The sequence below is a fragment of the Echeneis naucrates genome, chromosome 24 (assembly GCF_900963305.1).
Source record: "Echeneis naucrates chromosome 24, fEcheNa1.1, whole genome shotgun sequence".
NCBI lineage: Eukaryota > Metazoa > Chordata > Actinopteri > Carangiformes > Echeneidae > Echeneis > Echeneis naucrates.
In genome coordinates, this window is record NC_042534.1 from 10,349,215 (window position 1) to 10,372,444 (window position 23,230).

Here is a 23,230-nt window from a genome sequence, read left to right on the forward strand (position 1 = left end):
GGCTGCTCCAAATATCAGCCCAAAGTTTGGTGTGTGGTTTTGGAAAGCTGTGTTCTTGAGGTACTTCCCAGGCTCCTGCAGCCTTACCATCTATATTACTCCTGCTTCACTGAGCTAGCTAAAGGGCAGTCTCCAACAGTGAACATACAGTAAACACATTTTAAACAAACTCAACCAACAGACTCTATATCAAGTGTCTAATATGAAACTCTCATTTCTTTCCCAGGTCATCCTCAGAGCCACATGAGAATATCTCCAAGTTATTAGTGCCCTCGCATCCTGACCCTGCACAGTTTTCTCGTGTGATTTTGTTGAGGTATGTCTTTTTAAATCAGCCCTTAAGTCTCTATGCATAGAAGTCATGCAGTGTATGTTTATGTAATTGTTACACTTTTATCAAAAACCAGGCTATATTGTGAGTAATACTATCACTTCCAGTAGAGATCATTTAGCGCTGAGTACTGTCTACACACCCATACACACATACACACACGCAATGAAATAATTCTTGAGAAAGAGTCGACATCTGAGACTTGGCTTTGTAATACTTCAGCGTTGTTCAACAGTAGGTTTAAAATACAATCAATAACCTTTGTGCACTTTGTGAATTTATAACATTGTAAAATAAGTAAAAAAAAAAATTTGTGAAAACAAAAACATCTTTTGTAAACAATCTTAAACAATGTCGAATTCTTGACCAAGACAAAATTTTTTGTTGTTGAGCTATTAAGAACTACTTATGGGGAGAAAAAATTTTTTAGGCCCCACAAGGGTACACAGACCCTCGTGCAATAGCCAAAACCATTTGTTCATCACAGTTAATATCCTCGGTGTATTGTTAACTGAGCACTTCATTTGCCATATTTTACAGTATTTAATCAGCATGCTAAAAGTTGTTCAGTGACAACAAGGGTCTTTCTTAGTTGAGGCAGGCACCATGGTGAGAGAGGAGAAAAGGGTAGAAAAAGGAGGAGGCAAAAGAAAACAGACGATTGTAGAAGATCAGGTGAGGAGGTGGAGCTATTGGAATCGTGGCTTAGTGAACGTGCTCATACCAATGTCACGATAAGTTACAAATCCTCAATGCAATGCTGTTCATTTGTCCTTTTTCACTGCTTTATGAATATTTCAGAAGTTAAGTAACTGCACTGCAGTTCAACACTGCCCTCCAATGGGAAGAGGCAAACATAGCAGTGCACTTGTTCCTGTTTGTATTTTAAAGCAGCTCATAAAGTTGTTTCATATTAAAACTGAGGTCTAGCTCTTCATAACATCTGCCAGCCAAAGACATTTTATTGGATAACTTAGTAAAAAACAGCATTTTGATACCAACACCCCCTTCTTTACATATCTACCAACCACCAGTTCCTTGTTAAAATTTACATTTAAGAGGCATAGCAAAAACGTAACTATAAAGCATAGTAACACAAATAAATGCTCACCTTTTCAAAACATTCATCGCTAGTACACAACATACATCATAACTCAAAGTACAACGAATTTGACAGCTCTAATCATTGCAATGTATGGTTTAAAGTGTTTTTGGTCACAAAACCCCTATAATACTTATATAAATAATTGTTCTTGTGTCACATAACAAAAGTATTAACAAGTTCTTGTTAGTACTGAATAAGAATGACCTCTCTTGATATAAATAGAAAATTATAAACATTAGGCAATAAGTAATTTCCTTGTGCTCAATCTGGATGAAAAAACCAGAAAGCTCTGCTTGTCCAACGCTTTGGCTTGACTGCAATTTGTGCAATTACCTTCATTGTATGATTCAATTTCAATTTTAATAATTCATTTGCCAGAAATGAATTTCAGTGTTTTTTGTTTTTTTTTTGTTTTTTTTTTCTTCGCACATTATGGCTTGATTTAAATCACAAGTTAAACATTGGCAAACACAACTTGGCAAAACTTGGTATTTTTCACATGGTGTTTAAATATAAATTATTATCCTGATATCAAATAAATTATTATTATTATAACTAAGATTTACCATTATCCTTTAGAGAGAAATTCAAATTTGACAGACTCTACTCAATTTTTCAAAAGCAAACGATACGTTGAACCACTTTGGGATGGCACAACTCCAGGGACTCATTTATAAAACAGAGCATAGGATCTATTTCCAAAACTTTTGTGCACAAATGCATGCCATGCAAGTTCCCTTTATCAGATACGTTCAACTTGAAAATCTGTGATTTTTGACAAGTCTTGTGCTCCAAAACGCTTCAAATTGTCAATGCAAATCCCTCATGAATACTGATATGCACATTGAGAATTGAGGCAGGGTTACAACCAAAATAATGTTTGAGAAACCAATGTTTACAACGCATGTCATCGAAGATGCATGCACTTCTTTTGATGTTATTTTGTATTTATACAAGTAATTATGATTATTTAATCGGTTATCCTAGGAAATATGTCTGAGATGAAATGGATATCAGTTGACTTCCTGTTAATATATGGGAGATTCAGATGGCAGACTTTGTTGGATTCTGCCATGTGCTGCATCCTGATATTCTCTCAGCAGTATAGCTACAGTCTGGCCAAAATCTCTGTGCTCCAGTCTGGAGTATGTGATAGTAAAACAGAAATGATGATATCCGTTGCAAAGTATTTTAAGATTTGAGTTGGCTTTTACAGTTAAAAGCTGCTCATGTGTAAGCAAAATTTTTTTTGGCTTCAATTGAACATCTCATCATTTGTGGGGCTAGTTCCTCAAAGATAGTCTTGCGCATAGGTCACAGTTTCCACACAGGCATGCACAGTCTTCTGTCAAATTTGTGTGGTTAGTGGTGACTGCCTCTTTAAGGCCCTATTTTATGTGTATGCCACAGTTATAAATGAGGCCCCTGGTCTTATTGGCCTTTGTTGTACCAGCCATAGATTTCCTCTCAATGGGTCAGACTGTGTCTGACTAATCAGGAGGGTAGAAGTGAATTCAAGGTCTGACATGGTAAGGGGAGCAGATTTACAATCAGGAGTCCAAGGAATTGGAATTGGAATTGCTTTGACTGAACTGATTCAGGAATCCGACATGCTTTCCTCCTCTCTGCTGGGGCTGCAGGCTGAGCTGCCCTCTGTGGACCCATAAAACATCTGAGGATTTGACTCCTGCGTGGCCCTGGCAGGTGATTTAGGATTCAGCACTCTGGGAAGGTAGATCTGTAATTGCATAATATGTAAAAGAGAAATGCTCATTTTGTGTGTTTTTTTTTATTTCCCAGATGTGCAATATTGTTCATCATGGCCAAAGTATGACTGTGATACAAAAGAATGACTACGATTAAGCAAGCGGTAATGCTTGCTAATTTCGAACATTTACTAGGCAAACTAGGATGCCTCAGATATGGATTTGAGATACGAGAAATTAAGAGTGTTTCATAATAAATCATAACTTAGGAATTATGTTCAGAGAGCACTGACCTGGTACTTACTTTAATGATTAATGTGGCAAAAGGATGACAAATAGTTTAAATTAATAAACAGGCAATTTAAAGAAAACTCTTCTAAGATCCAGGTGCAGCTGATCTCTGTTCATGCTAAGGAATTTGTTAGTGCAAAACAATACCTTGGTGTTTTCTTCCACGTCCTTTGCTGTTTCCTCATCCTCCTCTTTTACCTGCAAAATAACAAAAACAATATGAAGTGCAGTGTAATGGATGGAAAAATGTGTGTGATATGGGCATGCATAAGCAAATGCTTACTGCATAGTTGTGCGGACTGAGGTATTTGAAATGGCCAAAACAGGTGATACTGATGCAGATGAGGACAGTCACACAAAGGACCACCAGGGTGAAAAGAGATGTAGGCGTCCAGAAACCTGAAACACCAAACAGGTACTCATAGAGATAAAGCTTTGGCTAAGAGGCTAATCTTAAAACTATAATCAGTCATTCATTCATCTTGAACTGCTTATCCGTTTCTGGGTCATGGGGATATAAAATCATATCAATTAATATGGTGCACATCCTGTCTTAAGGCCAAAAAATGTCTAACATGTCTTACAGTGAATCTTGGTGGCTTTTAACTTTTTCAGGTTAAATCCATATTTGTTTCTTACCTGTTCTGAGCACTGAAAAAAAATAAAGCCATATGAGACAGATAATTGGTGCGGCCACAGCTAGATTGACAGCCCCTAGGTGGACCTGGCGATCTATGCGGGCAGGCAGATAGGCAAAATACATGTTGTGTTTGTCCACCAGGTGCTTCAGCAGTATGTACAGGAGGCCTTATAGAGGAAGACACACACAATACAGCCATTAAAAACATCATCATGAAAGTGACTGGACATACATTTTGTACAGACAAATTTAAAGGAGTATTGGCGTTATCTGATAAAAGTAAAGTAAACAAGAGAAGTGCGTCTAATGATGATGTGTTGAATGTTACTACTTACCAAAAGGCACAATCATAGGACAAACAATGCTGTAAGCCATGATAACAGTGAACACACAAAGGGTCCAGCCATACATGGCTCCATATTCAAATTCATAGGCCTGATTCTGTAAGCACATGACAAGTAAATTGTAAATATTGAAGTGAGGCTGAGAATGAAGCACTTAAACAAACAACATTGTATAACATTGCATTGACTTGAGTTTAGAGGAAAAGAAAATACAGCATTAATCTGTTTGGTTGGGAAGTAAATGGGCCGTTCTTTTGTCAAAGCAAAGACTGTTCCTATTACAGATTCTTCATCTGTTTACAGGCCAATTTACAGTTGTTTACATATCCTGAATAACTGGGACACTTCACCCCTACTTGCATGCACCATAGAAGGCATATTCTGCAAGCAATAGCCATTAATAATACAATTAACCTACAAGGTGATACATATGATACAGGTAAACAGTGTCAAAAATCAAATTTAAAAATTGATTATACGCCGGAAGTATTTTGTCTATTTTCAATAAGACAGCCAGAGTTTGGTCCCTGGTATAGCATTGCTTCAACAGACCATTGCCATTTAATATACCATTACAAACCTGTGTGACATATTTCCTTTCTGCAGCAGAGCGTGCAAATGCCATACGAATAGTGTAAAGCAGTAACCCTGGCAACCTCAGCAACTCCATGCCAGACCCCACAAGGCCTGCTGCAATCACGTAGTTGACAAAAAATGCCCCCTGGTCAGGTAAAAACACACACCTAGTGTCAGGAAGGAAAAGAAGAAAAAAATATTTTTAAAAAAGCATGAAATATAGTAGAAACAGTGAGGAAAAAGTCAATGAAAACAAGAATATGGTATCTATCTAAATTCTAGAAAAAATAAATAAAAATTGAAATATAAAAAAACAGCAGGCTACATTCAAGAATGATGCAAAAAGAAAAATATCAATAAATTAAATTAGAACTAACAGTGGAGGTAAACAAGATTCAAAACCTGACTCCTAAGCTAATAAGCTCTTCTATGGAGTAAACTTATACGTTTTTGGTTAGAATAAAAAAAGCCCAAGAGAGAGAATACTTACTCAAACCGTAGTTTACCACCTGAGAGGAACTCTTTATCAAACAGCCAGCGGAAAAACACTGCAAGACTGAAGGAACAAAATAGACCCTTCTTCAATTCAGTTAAACTAAAATATAACCATCAGGATGTCTAGCTAACATCCTAAATCACCAACTCACTGTTACTTTTTTATTTTTGTCGTTGATTAACAGTAAAAATAGCACCAAAAGATATTGAAAAGAACCCCAAAAAATAAAAGGAGTAAAAAATACAATTTTAATCCTCGTCTTTGTCGACTCTAAATTGGTCATAGGCCTATGTGTGAGTGTGTATGTCTGCCCTGTGATGGACTGGAGACCTGTCCAGGGAGTATATTGTCCTTGCCCCTGGTTTGCTCTGGCCCCCCATACATACTGGATAGATGGATATATTAGCAAGGTCAACAACAAAGAACCATACACCATATTTGAACAAGTTTGAGACAAACGTGTGATCAGCTACACTTTGGCTCGAGGAATAAGACCTTGGATAGAGCATTCAAATTATAAGTGTGAACTCCACCTTTTTAACTATATTTAAGATACATTGATTGCAAAACCGTGAATTATTCTTGGATATGCAACATTAACTCGGATGCTAAGACTTATTGCTTATTTCTGTTGGCAAAACAAATTACCTGGTGAGTCCTAGGGAGGGGAGGATAAGCACCATGAAGAGCAGGAAGCTGTAGAGCTTCCGCATCATGCTCAGTTGCTCACTGGACCTAAAACACAGACAATATGGATTCAAACATTTTTCTGTTTACCAATGATTGCACTACTTCTGTGTTTTTGTGCGCCTGTGTGTGTGTATGATACCTGCTCCAGTGTGCTTCTGCTAGTGTAGAATAGTACACTATAGTAGGTAGCAATGCAGAGAAGGTCCACAGCAGGAGGGTGGGCAAGAACTGACTGACAATGGGGCTCTGTGATGAAGAACAAGACAGACTGTGGATTCCTAGTTTTTAAAGCAAACTTTTGATAAATACTTGTCTGTATGGGTCAGTCTCACATTGAGATGCTGGATGGGCTTAGTTATGTTGAACTTGTCAATGGTGTTGATAATGATGGTGGGAGTTGTGAGGAAGGTGAGGAGAAAGAAAAGAAAGAAGTTGAGCATCACATAGCGCGCGTACCAGGGGAAACCCTCCACTGAGAGATTGTCCCTGTAGGAGAGGGAGATGGGAAAAACAGAATCAACAGGAGAACAGTTATGAAGACACAGTGCATAACAGAGAAAATGTCAATATCAGCTTTGGTCCTCTACTGCTATCTTCTCCTTTTCATTAGGTAACTAAATCAAAATACTTCTTTAGCATTTAAAATATATATTAATGCCTTGTTTTGTCACATCATTCACAGTAATCTCTGGTGAGTAGGCAGGTTATAAAGAATAGATATTTCAAGATTGTCTTTGCTTTCTCTTTCTTATACACAATATGATTAGTTGATATGATTGAAATCATTGTCAAGATATTATATTTCAGATTTAAATAAGATCACATATAATTCTGCTTGTTTTTCATATAATGCAATGTGCTGTACATTACTTCAGACCAAAATATCAAAAACTAATTTTATTTTATGATAGGTTATTAAAAATCTAATTGGACATTTTTGTCATCAAAATTATAATAATATGATAAAACTTACTGATGATAACAGTGAACTATTACCAAATCCTATTGGCACAGTACTTCAAATACACGGTTTTATGTCTCAGGCCTTACCAGTACACATTTTTGGGATGGGATGCAAAGCTGACCCTCCACTTCTTCACTTTCAGAGTTTCACTCATAGATGAAGGTTGGCGCCCATTCCCACAACAGTTTTTTGTGCCACCACATTTGAGTGCATTGAAGTCTTTCATAATGCTGAGGTGGATAAAAGTCAATTGTTTGTGATACACATCAACCAGTTATCCAGCAAAAAGTCTTATGATGACAGTAAAACTGAGAGGAAAAAACGTTCTGCTCAGGACAAATAAGGAGAAAATAAGTGCTGCTTCCAGGCCGTGAAATAAACAATGAAACGCTGTTGGCCAAACAATCATCTCTTTTACTCAAACAATTTCACAGAGGTAGTGCTGGTTGCAATGCTGTGAAAGTGGCTTGCATTATCTTGTTTCATGTATTTTACCATTTAGTACAAATGTTACTGCCCCTTTTTCCATATTAGATATGCATAGAAGACACAAGCACTGACAAAAACATACTTACTACTTGGCCATAGCCTCAGTCTGCAAGGTCACAAAGGCGATCCCCAGGGGGTGCTGTGGCACCAGCTCTACCTGCTTCCTCACCTCTGTCAGCAGGTCTTTTTCTTTAGTAGTGTAATAGTCAATTGCATCAACCTGAAGAATCACAAACAGAATGCTTTGCACCACTAAATTCCTGATGTAAAATTTTTGGCATGCCTACTGGATTGGGTGTGCCTTCAAATTAATAGGACTGATACAGGGATTTCATTCACCTGAAGATTACAACTGCAGCCATAGAAAAACCCAACTGTATTCAGTACTTTTTATACAAATTATTTTAAAAATAAGCAAAAATAAAAGACATCCCCTGGTCCGTACCTCACCTTCTCAGAGTTAGAGCAGCAACAGAGACGTCCACACAAACGGGGATTAATCAACTCGCGCTGTCCTGTTTTATCTAGGATACGCTCATAGTAGCGCAAGTTTTTTCCAGCTCGCATTCTGGAATGAAAAACAAGCACTTACGACCCTTTTTAATTTAGTATTAAAAAAAAAAAAAAAAAAAGAGCCTAATTCTTTTAAACAAATACTTAAATAGGCATTCAACACTTTTTCTTGCAGCTATTTCCTTTACAAAAATAAGTCAAACACATAAAACCATTTAAACATTGACCCATAAGAGTAAGACTGACACCCAGTAGTGTTGCTGGGTTCACAGACAATTCTCAGTGTGGGTTTGTAGCTGCAAGTGACCAAATCTGCAGTGCACAGATGTTAGATTCATGTCAGTATTAATATGTATTTGCGAAATTGTAAAGTCTGCAGGATATGCGCATAATTGATTTTGTGGCCTGATCACATGCACATGCTTGCGTGGTCTCACTAGCACAGAGGGCAAGATTCACATGGTTTTGATGTGAAGTTATTTCAAATTTCTTACCTTTCCTTATCAAGGTACATGAGCTTGGCTACATTATAGCCTAATGTGACAGCACACACTCGACAGGTAGGGTATGCCTCTCTACAAAAAAAATGGAAACATGCAAGTACAATGCATCAGTTGTACACATTGTGAAAACAGTTATTGGAAGACTTCAGTGCACTCACGAGAAATGCGTCTTTATTGCTTCCTCTGTGGCTGTTCTGGGAACCGAACAAACAAACAAGGTGTTTCTGGTCTACAAAGTGAAGGGACAACCAGTTAATGTGATTCACTCCACACTAATCTGCTATGGCTTTCTCAGCACTTAGCAGATTATGATTGAAAACAAAATTATAAACAAGTAATATAGATTGTGGCAAGTAACTTAAAATCTTAGTAAAGACTCACTGTCTCTCTTCGTATTCCTTTCATTTGTGATGTGTGGTGTGCCAGCACTGCAACTGTCAGAACCAGATAGACAACTGCAAACACTGTGTGTAGCCACAACAGGTTGCTTCTAGAAGAAGAAATGACAAACCACAAGAAATATTTTAGTATGACTAAATGACAAGGCTCCTCTGCAATACTAACGTCTATCTATGTATCTGTATTATTAGTTTTTATTTCATATAGTCATACAGTATTTACCCTTTATCAAGATTCCCAATAGTTGTCCTTCCAAAATTTTTCGGATCATTACCTGGAAGAAATATATTGTTTTTTCTTAAAAAATGTGAGTAAAAAGAGGGCCATGAACAGAAAAAGACCAAAGCAACTAAAGCCAAAGTTAAGTGAAAATCACCTAGAGAAAATCACAGACAAATCACTGATTATGAAGTGGACAGTGCAGCTCCTCAATTTTGATTGCGCAGTTCACATTTGGAGCCACTATGAAATAGACGCTGACCCATAATCAGCACATAAAATAGCCTTAGAAATATGCAAGGGGAGCTATAATTTTAGCTATTAACAGACACTGGTCGCTATTATCATTGTACACTTGTGTAATGTTGAAGTGTAATCAGAGACAGTATAGAGACAGAGTCAGTGTAATGTCCAACCCACCCAGTAGGTTTCCAGTCAGGTTTACAGGCAGTATAATCGACAGGGAGGTGATAGTTATGACCAACAGCAAGACAATCAGATGTCGTTGAAAAGACAGGTAGTGAACAGCGTCCATGCCACATCTGACTTTAATTTTTTCCTCACTGAAACAGCCACATGCACACAAAGACATACTGATTTAATTGCACAGTATGATAAAAAATACATATGGATGGGCCACAAGTTAAAAAGCAATAACATACTAATGAGAAAACAAACTGCAGAGGTACTCACTCCATTCTGAGGACGTAAGGCAGCCAGGCACACAATCCCTAAAGAGAAAAAGAGACATTTTGATTACACTAGCATACAAAATACATAATTGATATATTCTTCATGGTTTCTCAAAAACCTTATTTATTTAGGAGGATGTCATATCAGAGATCTTCTAATGTAGATCAAATTGATTAATAAAATGCATTCAACATAAACAACGTTAAAATAGCTGTCTTGACTTATCATTTCAATCAGTTTTATATACTTCATGAATACTGATTTTGGTGCTGGAACTGGCGACAAAGATTTCCATTTTCATACCTGTTCATACTCCAAGTCATTATTGCTACTCAGAAGAGATGACATGCGTCCATAGCGACGGTGTGTTGACTCAATGAACCTAAACAGAGTTCAATGTCAAGAATAAAATATACTGGCCAAAAGATCACTTACAAAATTCAGTTCACCACTCCCCTGGTTTTACAATACTTATTCTGATCACCATGTCCGTAACACTTGGACTAAGCCTCAGCTACCATGGCAGGAAATAAATGATCAGGTTGTAAACTGACCCTTCATTGTCTGCAACCAGTGCGAGACGCCCATAGTCCCAAAACTTCTTCCGTATAATAGCGAAGATGATCAGCAACACCTGTACATTGAAAGAAAAATCACTATGGTTCATTATGGTTAGGTCGAAAGAAACTTTAAAATGTTAAGTATTTTCTGCCTTTGAAAACAATACAGTTAATTCATCACATCATACACATACCAACAAGACAGAGAAATCAAGTAGCAGCACAATTGGCACGCCTCCAAAGTTGACTGAATTGAGTACGCTGCTCTGTGAGGAGCTGTAACACGTAGTGTTGTCCAGAAAGCCAGAGGGAGAGGTGTCATTTGAGAGCAGCCACCAAAAGGCAGACATCACGGCAGTAGGACCAGCAGGTTATCTGTTAATGACAGTGGAGTACCTTAAGGAATAAGCTCTTAGAGGCAAATCCGTCCCAACAGTCATAAAAGAGACATTAGGTTTGGCTACAAATATTTTCATTATCTTGGTTTCTCTGACTAAAAAACGAATGACATTGAATTCATATACAAACAGGATTTCTTTTGTTTTGTTTTGTTTTTTTTAATCGGCAAATGCTCATGTTTGAGAACCAGCAAATGTTCTGCTTGGAAAATTGCATAAATTATTAATAAATTAGCAAATGTTCTGTTATCCATATCTGGTTCATCAATTAATCATTGAAGCTCCCTAAAGTAGGCTGCTTTACCCATTTGGCTGAATTGATTCATATAGCACCAAACCATAAGAGAAGTTATCTCTGGGCACTTTTCAGACCATATTCTTTCCAACATTACTGAAGGAGAACACAATTTTACTTCTTCTTCTTCTTCTTCTTCTTCTTTTTTTTTTTTTTTTTTTTACATTTCTTACCCACAAGGAGGAAGTGCATGATTATGTCATGACTTGTCATAAAACAACACAAGCATGGCTGCTGATTCAGTTCACTATTACAATGGTGTTATCTCCTTACATTAATATTACAATTAATTGGATTCAAATTATAGAGCTGGGTGACTTTTTTAAACTCGACTAAATAGACAGTATTTTCAGACTGTAATATACTGGCTATTGTTGACAGCTTTGGCCTATAAATGTAGTTAGTTGATGACTGATGCCGTTTAGTTTGAGAGCTCTTGTGCACACTAGTGGATTCTGACAGACACTCATTATGCCTCAGTTTCATCATTTTTTTTAGGACTGGACGCAGAATCAGGGGATGGATGTACAGTCTGTCTGTGTTCGAGTCCATGTCAAACACCCACCCGTCACAAGTCGTTCACTGTAGGGATGGTAAACTCGATTCTTTTTACTGAATCGAGTTGAGCCACTCACCAAAGCGAATCGAGTTTTTGAGTCATTTGAGGAAATAGTGACGGTTCGCCAGGGGAAATGGGGAGTTTAGTTAAAAAACATTAACTATTGCTTTCGACACAATTACAGTGGTTAGCTTGATGTGTTTTACAAGTGCAGTTACACAGTAATGATATACTGATTGGTGTCTTCGGTTAGCTGTGTAACTAACTTGCAGTACCGGGGATGAGTCAGTGGGGACCAACAATCGTGGGCCATGAGTCAGTAAAGTGATTCTTGAGAATCGAACGATTCTTTCACGACACGCAAAACACTAGTTAACAGTCCTCACCCCCACCTTTCCTGAAACAGCCGGATCGAGCTCAGAGTCACGAGGAAAAAGTTATAGCTCGTAACAAATAAAATCGCCTTTGACTTTTGTCTGTTAACCCCCAAAATTAAAGTGAAACCGTGACATACACTGGCGAACAGAGTAAACAGCCTGCTGTGACAGCTGTTCGTTATATTCCAGCTGAACTCGTCGAGACAAGTTCAGTAAAACTGCCTAACTACAATAACACTTACGTTACAGCGGCTCTTTGTAAAAGTTGTAGAAAGGTTTGCTCATGCTAATGAGCTGGGTTTCTTTTAACTCCAACAAAACCTTCCGCAAAAAACAAACAAACAAAAAAAAAACATCTATGTCAACATCCGCTTAACTTGATTGACTTGACAAGAACGTATCCGGCCAACAATTGGATCGGAAGCAAATTAGGTTTCGCCTCTTATCCGAGGGGGATCGGTTCTTTACGGATCAGTCTGACAAAACAGTGGAGTTGGACCCAGGTGTTCTTTTACTCCTCTTACAAGCCATCTGTGTAAAAGTGGAGAAGTGGAATGGTTGGCCGGAAATAAGCATGACCTGGATGAATCAGTTTTTACACAGAAATAAGGACAAGGAAGCGCATTTTTCACCTTCCCAGACGGCTAGTTCCGTAACACGAAAACGATCTTACCTGGATTCCTTTCGGGGACCAAGCTTGTTTTTTGTTTGTTTGTTTGTTTTTTTTTCCTTCGGTGAACACTGAGAAATGCTGCTCCCTCCGCTTTATGTTCCGTGTATGCGCAGACGGTCCAGCAGACGGTCTCGTGCCCAAAGTTCCAGTTAGTCAATAAGCCTGCACGAGTAAATGGAGCACGAGCTTGAGTCTTGCATGATAATAATAAAATGTCGGATTTTATTAACTTCTGAGTTTCGTGCAGGTGAAACAGCTTCCTTCTGCTGTAAATAGACTGAGGAAGGAAGGAAATACTGAGTAGTGAAAGTGGAACCAACGCCAGGACTTAAACACTGGGGGACCTCTAGTCCACCGGGACTGCAACAAGTGCAATAAGTAAGACAATAAAATGTAGATAGTTAATAATAGATAACTATCTAGTGTTAATATTAGTGGTAATAGTATTGTGACTCAATAAGGCTGTATGTACAGGGCTCATATTCTTAACCTGGTCCTCACTAATCAAAGACTAGAATCAAAAAACTATTGGAAAAGTAGGCTTTATTAAAGGATTTCCGGTGTGTGATTATTGTTTTTATTATTATTATGGCTACATTAATCTTTAAGAATCATTAAAACATTGTTATGTAGGTCATCTGCAATGGTAGTTTACACTTTAATGTAGTCTGTTTCTACTAGTATGACTCACTGATCTTATGCAAAATTACACAGCTATAAATGGGAGTGATAAGTTGTAACTTATCTGTGGGGAAACAAAAAGATGCCTCGAAAAGATGCCACCAGAATATCTTTGTTGCTTAGTGTTGCTTTCACAGGTGTCTGACCTATAAATGGATGTATGTAGGTCTACATATTTTTGTGTATTTGTAACCTTGTGTTGACGTAGAAGCATAGCAGGTTACTGTACATGGAAGCAAGACACAATTTTCTACATTCCAAGTGCATAAAGTCAGCTCGTTTGTTCAGGACAGGTTGTTTGTTAAAGTCAACACATTCACTGACACCACAGGCTTCTGCCGAAGCTGCTGAAGGACAAACACTGGATAGAAACAGTTGATCTTACAGCTGAGATTTTGGAAATAGAGATAATTTGAAGACATTTTGAGTAAAGAAAAAGAACAAAGGAAGATGAAACACTTCCTCGGTTGCTGTTTTTTTTACTTAGTTTTACCTGGCCTCATTTTTATGGTGACAGGTTTGGATGTTGCCACTGCTCCGGGTGACATTATTATTGGCGGATTATTCCCCATACACGAAAGTGTTAATGTCACCCAAACATCGAATGGCACTGAAATCAGAGTTTGCAACAGGTATGTTTTCAGTTATGTGGTTACTGTGTAGCACGCTGAATGTAGCGGTAATTGTTTGAAATTTTGAGTCAAAGAACATTTATGAAATATATCTGTAACTGAATCCCACAGGTTCAACGTAGCTCGGCTGGTCCAGTCTCTGATTATGGTGCAGGCAGTGGAGGAGGTAAATAAGAGGCATGAGTTGGGGAATCTCACCCTGGGATATTATATACAGGACTCCTGCTCTGATGTTACTACTGCGCTGAAGAACAGCCAGAACTTCATGAGTAGAAGTGGTAAGAAGTTTTAGCTTACATAATATTTTAAGAATCTGTCATCAATCAGTAAATGCACTGAACATTTTCAGCATTATAGTAATACATAGAGCATAACCTGTAATTAATGTATGTATTAATTTAATACAAATTGCAATATTTACAGTAAGAATTACTGGGCAGTTAGATGGAAAATCATTTTGAGGAATTTTATTTCTCTGAATGCAAAGTTTCACTTGTAATAAAGTTAATTCTTATGTGATTGTGCGAGAATGGAAAAAAAAAGAAAATATTAAGATACTGAATACTGTGTGGCTTAAAATAAAACAAAAATCATTTAATACACAGTAATACATGTTTGATTCAATCATTGGGAATGGCAAAAGAAATGATTTGGGTGTACCAAAATGCTAAATAATTTCCTTTCTAATATGATACAATTTGCCTGGATGGCACAGAGCGGGACCCCCCACCTGTAGTGGCTGTCGTTGGTGATTACTACTCAGAGATATCCATAGCTGTTACAAGGCAACTTCACCTGAAATACATCCCACAGGTATGAATGAGCTCAGAGACAAGCTCTTGATTTAAGCTGCTAAATTGTTGTAGACAGATTGTGCATTTATAAAATATAAAGCCAAGACCTAAACTTACTAAAACACTAAGCTCCGCAATATTAAGGGAAGAGTTTAGCATTTGAAGAAATAAATTTCACTTTCTTCACAAGAGTTGTTAAAAAAGATACCAATGAGAACATCAGTGTTTCTATACTACTACTAGCAGCTAGACTAGGAATGTGGAAATAGATAGCTCAAAACCCAAAAGAGTGTGAACAGTTTTTAGACTCCATTTTCTTAGCAAATAAAGCCTGAAATTTAAAGTGTTTATCGATGAGCTTTAGAGGTGCTGGAAGACTGAGCTAGTTAAATTTGGACAAAGTCAGGCTAGTTCTTTGCCATTATTTATTGTAGCTTTATTTTTACTTACTGTACAGAGATGGGAGGCATCAACTTTCTCATCAAATTTTTAGCAGCATGTGTCAAACTATACCTTTCTCAAGATATCAAATGCATGTATGGCGACTGGTTTTATCAATCATCTTGCGTGTAACTTTACCTATAATGTTGATGTTTTGTACTGTTTCCACAGATAAGTTATGGCGCCACCTTTGGATTATTGAGTGATAAAGTGCGATTTCCAAGCTTTATGAGAACGGTACCAGAAGATGATCACCAAGCTCGAGCCATTGTTGAAATTCTACATCATCACAACTGGAACTGGGTCGGGGTCCTGACAACTGATAGCACCTATGGTCACTACATAGTTGAACGCCTCCAGAAGCATGCAGCCAACAAAAACATCTGCTTTGCCTTCATCTCTTATTTTCCAGATCATCTGAGTCATGACCCACTCCAAGAAAGCATCCGTGCTGCAGTGAAAACCATTACTGAAAATCCTAACGTCACAGTGATTGTGTCTTTTGCCAGACCTCACCACATGATGTATCTTTTTGAACATCTACAGGGTCGAGGCAGAGAGAAAGTTTGGCTGGCCAGTGACATTTGGTCAGAATCAATGAATGTACTGAAAAACCCGAAACTGAATGAGATAGGAAACGTTTTAGGGACAACACTTAAATCTGGAAACTCAACCAGGATGAAGCAGTATCTCAAAGAGCTTGATGCAAACCCTGATCACCACAAGAACAACACATTCTTGTACGACTTTCTGAAGGAGCAAGAAAATACAAATGAGAATGCCAAAAACAGAAGTTCCCCACAGGGAGAATTTAGCGATGAACTTGACGATATTGCAAGACTGGCACAGAATGGGAATCTTAGTAATCCTGCCATTGAAGTACTAATGAGCAGCATATATCCATATGCTGTCTTCAGCATTGAGTTGGCAGTTAGAGCTATTGTTCAGGCTGTTTCCGACCTCTGCATCAACAGAGACTGTAAAACTAGCCAGAGATTGGAGCCAGTGGAGGTACACACACAAACACAAAAGATTAAATGTGAAATAAAGTAGCATAAATCGTGTTGAAGTAATTTTTCTATTTTTAAACACTCAGGTTCGACAAGCCTTAAGAAAAGCAACATTCTACTTGGATGGGAAAAACTACACTTTCGATGACAAAGGTGACCTCAACTTGGGATATGACGTCGTCCTATGGAGACAGACTTCACCAAACTTTGTGGATGTGCACTACATTGTAGCTCATTACGATATAAAAACCCATGGCCTGAAATTCAACTCTCAGGAAACACTCAATGATGTCAACAACGTTACAGTAAGGATTTGCTTTTCTCTAGTTACTTTCGTTTTCTACATTTAGTTTCACTTCATCTAACTATTTTATATTGATTTGCTCTATATATATATATATATATATATATAAATGTACCCAAGAGTACATGATGAGAATGCTTTCTCTTTTCAGGCAGCAGTGGTTTCCAGGTGCTCCAGCACGTGTCGTCCAGGCTACAGGAAGCAGTCAGCTCAGGGGCAGCCTGTTTGTTGCTATGAATGCCACAAGTGTCCTCCAGACTACTTTTCCAACACCAGTGGTGTGTATCAGACAAAAGTATTAACATTGGTAGCCTATAGAGTGCAATAGAAAACAAAACAGTAATAACTTTGCCAGGGCCTGTCACCTGTTAGCTAGAAGAAACAATGTCCAGTTTATCCATCTTGAAGATTGTAATGCGCATCTGTCATGTTTGCAGATTCAACTGAGTGTCTTGAGTGCAATGCTACGACCCATTACGCCTACAAGGGAAGTGACAGGTGTTTCCGTAAGAAAACCGTCTTCCTCTATTGGAGTGATATTTATCATCACGTGCTGCAGGCATTTACTGCTCTTGGGGCGCTGCTTACCATTATTGTCTGGATCATTTTCCTTGTACGCTGGAAAACCCCTGTTGTGCGAGCATCTGTGGGTCCCATCTGCATCATTCTCCTCTTCTCTCTCCTGACCACATTTGTGAGTGTGATATTATTTGGTGGTAAGCCCAACACCAAGCAGTGCCAGGCACAGCAGGTACTATTTGGTTTTAGTTTCACCCTGTGTGTCTCTTGCATCCTGGTCAAGTCCTTTAAGATCATCTTGGCATTCGAGTTTGACCCCACTGTTAAAAGAACCCTGGAGAAGCTTTACAAGCCTTACATCATTATTGCAGTGTGCATGGCAGGTCAACTGGTGATCTGTGCCCTGTGGCTCTCACTCAAGTCTCCAAAGACCAGATGGGTGTTACTAAATAAAAAAGATGAACGTCTGCTCATTTGCTATGAAAATTCCTCCCCTGCATTTGGAGCCATGCTAGTATATATAGGTGTTTTAGCACTTATCTGCTTTGCTGTTGCTTTCAAGGGTCGGAACCTGCCGCAATGTTACAATGATGCAAAGTTCATCACCTTTGCCATGCTAATTTACTTCATCTGCTGGATTATATTTGGCCCAGTTTATGTAAGTGTCAAAGGTCGCTACCTTCCAGCAGTGGAGATGGTTGTTATCCTTATCTCAGCCTATGGCATCCTGTTCTGTCAGTTTTTTGTTAAGTGTTACATTATTCTGTTTAAGCAGGAAGAAAACACAGTAGCTGCTTTCCGCCAGAATGTTAGAAATTTTTCCTTAAATGAAGTCAATGAATCTCGTTCATCAAGCTCTGGAGGAGTCCAAAATCTTGGTGTAGATGTGGAGTCAGCAGTGTCAACTTCTGGTGAAAAGACTGACAAGATTAAACCTATAAATGTTTTATCAGTCTCAAACACACTGCACACGCTGCAGAGCAACAGAGGTAGTAGGCAGTTAAGGAGATATCTAAGCATGCCATCATGAATAACAAAGTGATACACAATGGCTGAAATTCTTAAAATGTGTGCAAATATACTACAAAATATAATGTTTAATATTAATAACGTATTCAATATGGCTTCCAGTCATTTGATACATTAATAGGGTTTTTAAAATGTCAGATAATAGTAAAAATGTAAAAACACAACAACATTTTTAAAGGCATAATTTAATGCAGAGATTCATGGTGCCAAGTGGATGACAATGAAAGCCTTTGGTGATCCTCTGACTTTTCATCTCTAGCAACTGGTGATTATAGTATTTTAAATTTCCCCCATGAAATGTCTCAACATCAACGCAGACTGACACGAATGCTGTACAGCCGTTTGTGGCCCCCAGATGATTAATCCAAATGATTTTGATCTTGTGATTTATTTCCTCGAGAGATTCACATCTGATGTTTATTGCTTGTCATTGTCATGAAAGTTTACATTTCATTCCAGCTTAACTAGTATCAGTGGAGATGGCTATAAAATAATACAGTCTACTTACTTAGTACTTCAGTACTTCTTTAGACACTTGGGAGTATAAATGGCAAATTTGAGCTTTGATAATAATCATGCTATTATTTCTTTATTAATTATTCTTTGCCTCTTTTGGCTTTTCCCTGTTTGGGGTCACCACAGCAAGTCAGCACTGTGACTTGCATTTTAATTTATTTAACATCAGATGCCCTTTGTGCTTGAACCCTCCCTATTTATCCAGGCTTGGGACCAGCACAAACCTACCACTGGTTTGCCTTGCGGCTGGGGTTTGAACCCACGCGTTCTACCACTGAGCTACGTTGCCAGGCAATAATAATGATGTTATAATGTGTGATAATCCCATAAATTCAATAGGTGAATGAGACAGTAAACTGGAGTCAGGCCTTAGCTGTAATAACTCTGATTGTTTCCCATATGTGTACATATTAATGTAATATATGTCATAGTCGAGAATAAAGATCTGGAAGTTCTGAAAGTAGTATTCTGCTGTGCCTCCTACTCTACCTCCTGAAGATGGAAAAAGTAACATAGGATTCAGACCACATGATGAATTTATTTGACTTTTGACTTGAATCTCAGAATTCTAAAAAAAAAAGTCAGAAGTCAAACAAGTTCTTCCCATGTAACCCCAATTCTCTTCTTGTGTGAAAAAGGTGACTAATTTCCTGAGAACTTTATGTGTTTTTTTTCCCATGAAGAATGCTAGTGCCTATTTATGGAAACTGTTCTCTTCCTTGTTGTGTCACTTTTTGTTCTTTTCCAAGAAGCCAAGGCACGTGTTCTTAAGAAGTGAAATGTATAGATATAAAAAAACAAACAACATTTGCACTGTTGCAGTCAAACTGGTTATTTCACCTTTAAAAAAAAAACAAAAAAAAACAACATAATTTGTCAGTCAAAAGGCTTATCACATAAGGGAGAAGCCCAAACAGACACACACCCAACTTCGGTGGCTTCCACCCAAAGGAGTCACTCCTTTCCATTTTCAGCCCATGAAGAGGAGCTATATAATATGGTCCTTGTGACTCATCTCCTCTGAGCAGTGTTTGGTCAGTGCTGTGCTTTATTGCCATGAGACATGGTGGAGAAAATCTGGACTGTTCCACATTTGAGACATCAACAGTAGATGTGTTGTTGTGTTTTGTAGCACAGAGCATCAATGTCCTGTGTCATGGGCTCCTATCAGATGTGCCAGTGGTCGAATTAACAAATCCACTCCAATTAGGCATTCAGTTTACTGTGACTTTCAGTGTCTCCCTCCCTTCCTCTTTCTCTCTCTCCTCTGCTTTTCCATTCAGCCTTTCTCTGTTTACCTGTTGCGGTCTTGACTGTTCATTTCTGCTTCCCATGTCTTGCTGTGTGAACACACAGTGATGTCCGTGTTGTCAGTGTGTATATGCCAACATCAATCTACTGTGTGTGTGTGTGTGTGTTAAGCGTTCATGCCTCACTGTGGGACGCGTTGATTAGCGCTCAGTGCAGCTCAGCTCCCAGCTGTCCTTGCGGCTGGCCGCTGATTGAAACCAATCAGGCCTGCGATGGCCCCATCGCGGTGACCCCCTCACCCCTCCCACCCCCGGCCTAATCACCTGCTGATTGGCCCACGCAGGGCCCCCTCCCGTTGGCACGGAAGGTTAATTTGACCGGCGGATGAAGGCTCCAGGAGGGAATAGGAACGTGCGCTGGGTGATATTGCATGGATATAGCCCACCTGTCAATCACAGCCACTTAAAGAGGAATAGCAGGGGAAACACTGACAACCGGGGAGGGAGACAAGAAAATGGTACGGGGACTTCTGGTTTACCTTTGCAAGCAGCTTGAATTTTCACATTTAAAAATAGAAAATAATCCTTGCTCAACGTTCCTTAGCACATTTTCCCCGTCTTGTCCAACAAATGGAGCAAACGCACACACAACCCCCCCCCCCCCCCACAAATTTAAGGCACGGTTAAGACAGTTAAATGGAAAAATAAAACGGCAAACATCCATTAAAATTAAGAAAGCATTTAGGGTAACCCTTTTGTCAAAATAGCACATGGATGTATATGTCCTTGTAATACTAAATCACCATTAACTAATGTTTTATGAGTGTATTTTATAAAGTAGTATTTTTTTATTGTTATTGGATTGCCCACAGTTGCACAGCACGCACATTCCTTTTATTTCATGCTCTTGTACTCTCATAATTATATCATGCATAGTGTACCTTAGAAAATTGCAGTACAGAGGTTTAGTCAGAGGGTGGCAGTGTTGTATTCAGTGTAAAAAGTTTTAGCTCATGTAATAAAAGGTCTATTAATAGGCCAGTGCTTTATGATGTTCTCTATTTTCATGTGTTGGATCTGCTGTAAAGTTTATTCAGGCTCCAAACTATACATTCTATATTTACGTATACGTACAGTTGAGTCAAGCCAATGCAGTCCAATACAGCAGTGCAACAGTAAACCCTACCTTCATGAAGATTTTCACGAGACAGGCATTTCTGTTTTTGAGCTCAAACACATTATTTTTTGGGATGGACGGAATATTAGAAACACCTCTCAGAAGGAAACACCACAAACAGCAGGACTGTTGCTTATGAGGCTGAAAAACTCAGGAGAAAGTTCAGTAAGCGCCCCATACTAATGTCATTTTGTCGAGCATTTACTTGTGCAGCAAGGTAAAGATTTTTACAGATTGAAAAAAAAAAAGTATACTTTGCACAATATTACAATTAAGTTCTAAAAATATGTTTGTGTATAATCGATACAAGATAGTTTCCCTCAGATCTACATTTTGACAATGACACACCCCCTCCCCCACAATGGTGTAACTCTTCCTTGCCATGTTAGTCCACAGTTTTTACCTTATCCCAGTTCATTGGCCTGTGCAAGTGTGTGCATGTGTGTAGTTTGTGGCAGGTTCTTCTCCCTCCTAGTCTCTGGTGGGCAGAATAATGTTGCCAGATTACCATATCATTACCATATCATTTCCATGTCATTATCACACTGCTGCCTGCAGTATGTCTGTCTGTGTGTGTGCACGCCTGTGTGCACGTGTCTGAACTTTGCATCAGATCTTCAACTGTTTCTCTTTCTTTTGCTCTCGCGCCCTCTCTCACTTACACGCACACACACACACACACACACCCAAATCCCCTGTAGGAATACACACATCTCTTGACATGCTCCCTCTGTTTTTCACTGTCAGACTGTATCTCTCTATCTCTGTCTTACATCCATGTAAGCACATCATAATTCGCAATAATCTGCCATTCATAATCCTTGTTTGCTTATTTGTTTGTGTTAATCTAAATGCCAATTAAAATGAGCCTGTTAATGGATCGGCTTTATCTAAGACCTGCGGCAGGCTCATTTTGTTGGTACACACAGCAAGAATCTTTCTTTTTGTGTGTGTGTGTGTGTGTTGATTTTTGTGAAATTCGGGGTGCTGGAGCGACATAACTGTACGCCCCTACCCGATTTGACAGTTTGAGCTGAAAGTAATATTTTACAATTAATCAGTCAACTTTCTTCAGTCAGTATTTAAGTCTTTTAACTTCTGTCTTCATAAATTGAATGTTATTGTACTGAAAATATGCAATTTAAAGATGTTAACTGGAATTTTTGCTTTATCCGTTTATTTATTTACTGATATTGTATGGACTTAATTCAATGAAGAAAACAACCAGCAGAAAAAGATTTCCCTCATTTTTAAATCACATTGGTTTGTGAAATAGGTGAATGTAGACAGGAATAGTTATTGGTTCAATAGAAAGAATTCTGCCATCTTTTTATATCAGACTGTATAAACGTATGCATCGCTTCAACCTTATAATCCTGTTAACTTAACGTCCATAAGCATTGGTTCCTTAAGATTAGTGAATTACTGATGAGCCAGCATATGCTCTCTGCTTATCTTGTCTATCTGTCCACAGACTGGAACAAATGTAAAATTCAATTGAATCAGACACCATACATCCCCTTTTTTCCTCAAAGTCATCAGTTATGGAGGTGTTGGAGCATTCAGCCCACTGCTACCAGCGCATGTTGGATAAATGAAACTGTAACATCTTTTGTACACAGTCAGAAATTCAGCAGTAATGAACAACAGAACACCCTCCCCAGTAATCCAGCCAGTCAGCCATTCTGGCTCCACTTCTCGCCCCACAGAGTCAGCCATTTTGGGGTCTGCAGCTGCCAGCAAAAGCCCATTTAGTGAGGGGAGCATGTTTGGGGTCGTGCCCTTGTTTACATGGGGAGCCAGAGCTGATGGTTTTAAAATGGCGTCCAGATGGTGACAGAGGCTTGATTGCAGCAGAGGGGGCTCATGTGTCCCGCCCACTCCTGCTGTCCAGCCACTTTGTAAAGCTGCATCTCTCTATCTGCTCCCGCTACCTTCTAACGTCAAGCTCCCCCTCCTCTTTTATCACTCCCTGCTCTGTCAAACATTGCTCAGAATCATTATTGAATGTTTCCTTGGCGGATGTGACTCTACACTTGTCTTTATATCACTCTCT

At 38.6% G+C, this 23,230-nt stretch overlaps 2 protein-coding genes across 4 annotated transcripts; one reads left to right on the forward strand and one right to left on the reverse strand.

Moving 5' to 3' along the window:
- Nucleotides 1-1,770: 1,770 nt before the first annotated feature.
- tmem63a (transmembrane protein 63A) lies at nt 1,771-13,094 on the reverse strand. Of its 2 annotated transcripts, none has more exons than XM_029495951.1 (23): nt 12,822-13,094; nt 10,714-10,894; nt 10,514-10,593; nt 10,263-10,341; nt 9,960-9,997; nt 9,687-9,829; nt 9,270-9,321; nt 9,030-9,138; nt 8,807-8,877; nt 8,640-8,720; nt 8,083-8,200; nt 7,719-7,852; nt 7,230-7,373; nt 6,512-6,665; nt 6,319-6,425; nt 6,138-6,224; nt 5,484-5,549; nt 4,998-5,160; nt 4,409-4,514; nt 4,073-4,240; nt 3,717-3,832; nt 3,581-3,631; nt 1,771-3,174 (listed from the first exon to the last, which is right to left on the reverse strand). In XM_029495951.1, the coding sequence occupies exons 2-23, from the start codon at nt 10,867-10,869 to the stop codon at nt 3,034-3,036; spliced, it is 2,364 nt and encodes a 787-aa protein (XP_029351811.1). In that variant the 5' UTR covers nt 10,870-10,894; nt 12,822-13,094; the 3' UTR covers nt 1,771-3,033. The 2 variants fall into 2 exon arrangements, with proteins under 2 accessions (XP_029351811.1, XP_029351812.1); XM_029495952.1 differs by lacking the exon at nt 12,822-13,094 and adding an exon at nt 12,391-12,773.
- Nucleotides 12,887-19,557, forward strand: LOC115037419 (G-protein coupled receptor family C group 6 member A-like). Of its 2 annotated transcripts, none has more exons than XM_029495950.1 (7): nt 12,887-13,199; nt 14,246-14,412; nt 14,850-14,947; nt 15,541-16,380; nt 16,466-16,684; nt 16,835-16,961; nt 17,121-19,557. In XM_029495950.1, the coding sequence occupies exons 2-7, from the start codon at nt 14,280-14,282 to the stop codon at nt 18,230-18,232; spliced, it is 2,529 nt and encodes an 842-aa protein (XP_029351810.1). In that variant the 5' UTR covers nt 12,887-13,199; nt 14,246-14,279; the 3' UTR covers nt 18,233-19,557. The 2 variants fall into 2 exon arrangements, with proteins under 2 accessions (XP_029351810.1, XP_029351809.1); XM_029495949.1 differs by lacking the exon at nt 12,887-13,199 and adding an exon at nt 13,259-14,134.
- Nucleotides 19,558-23,230: the final 3,673 nt, after the last annotated feature.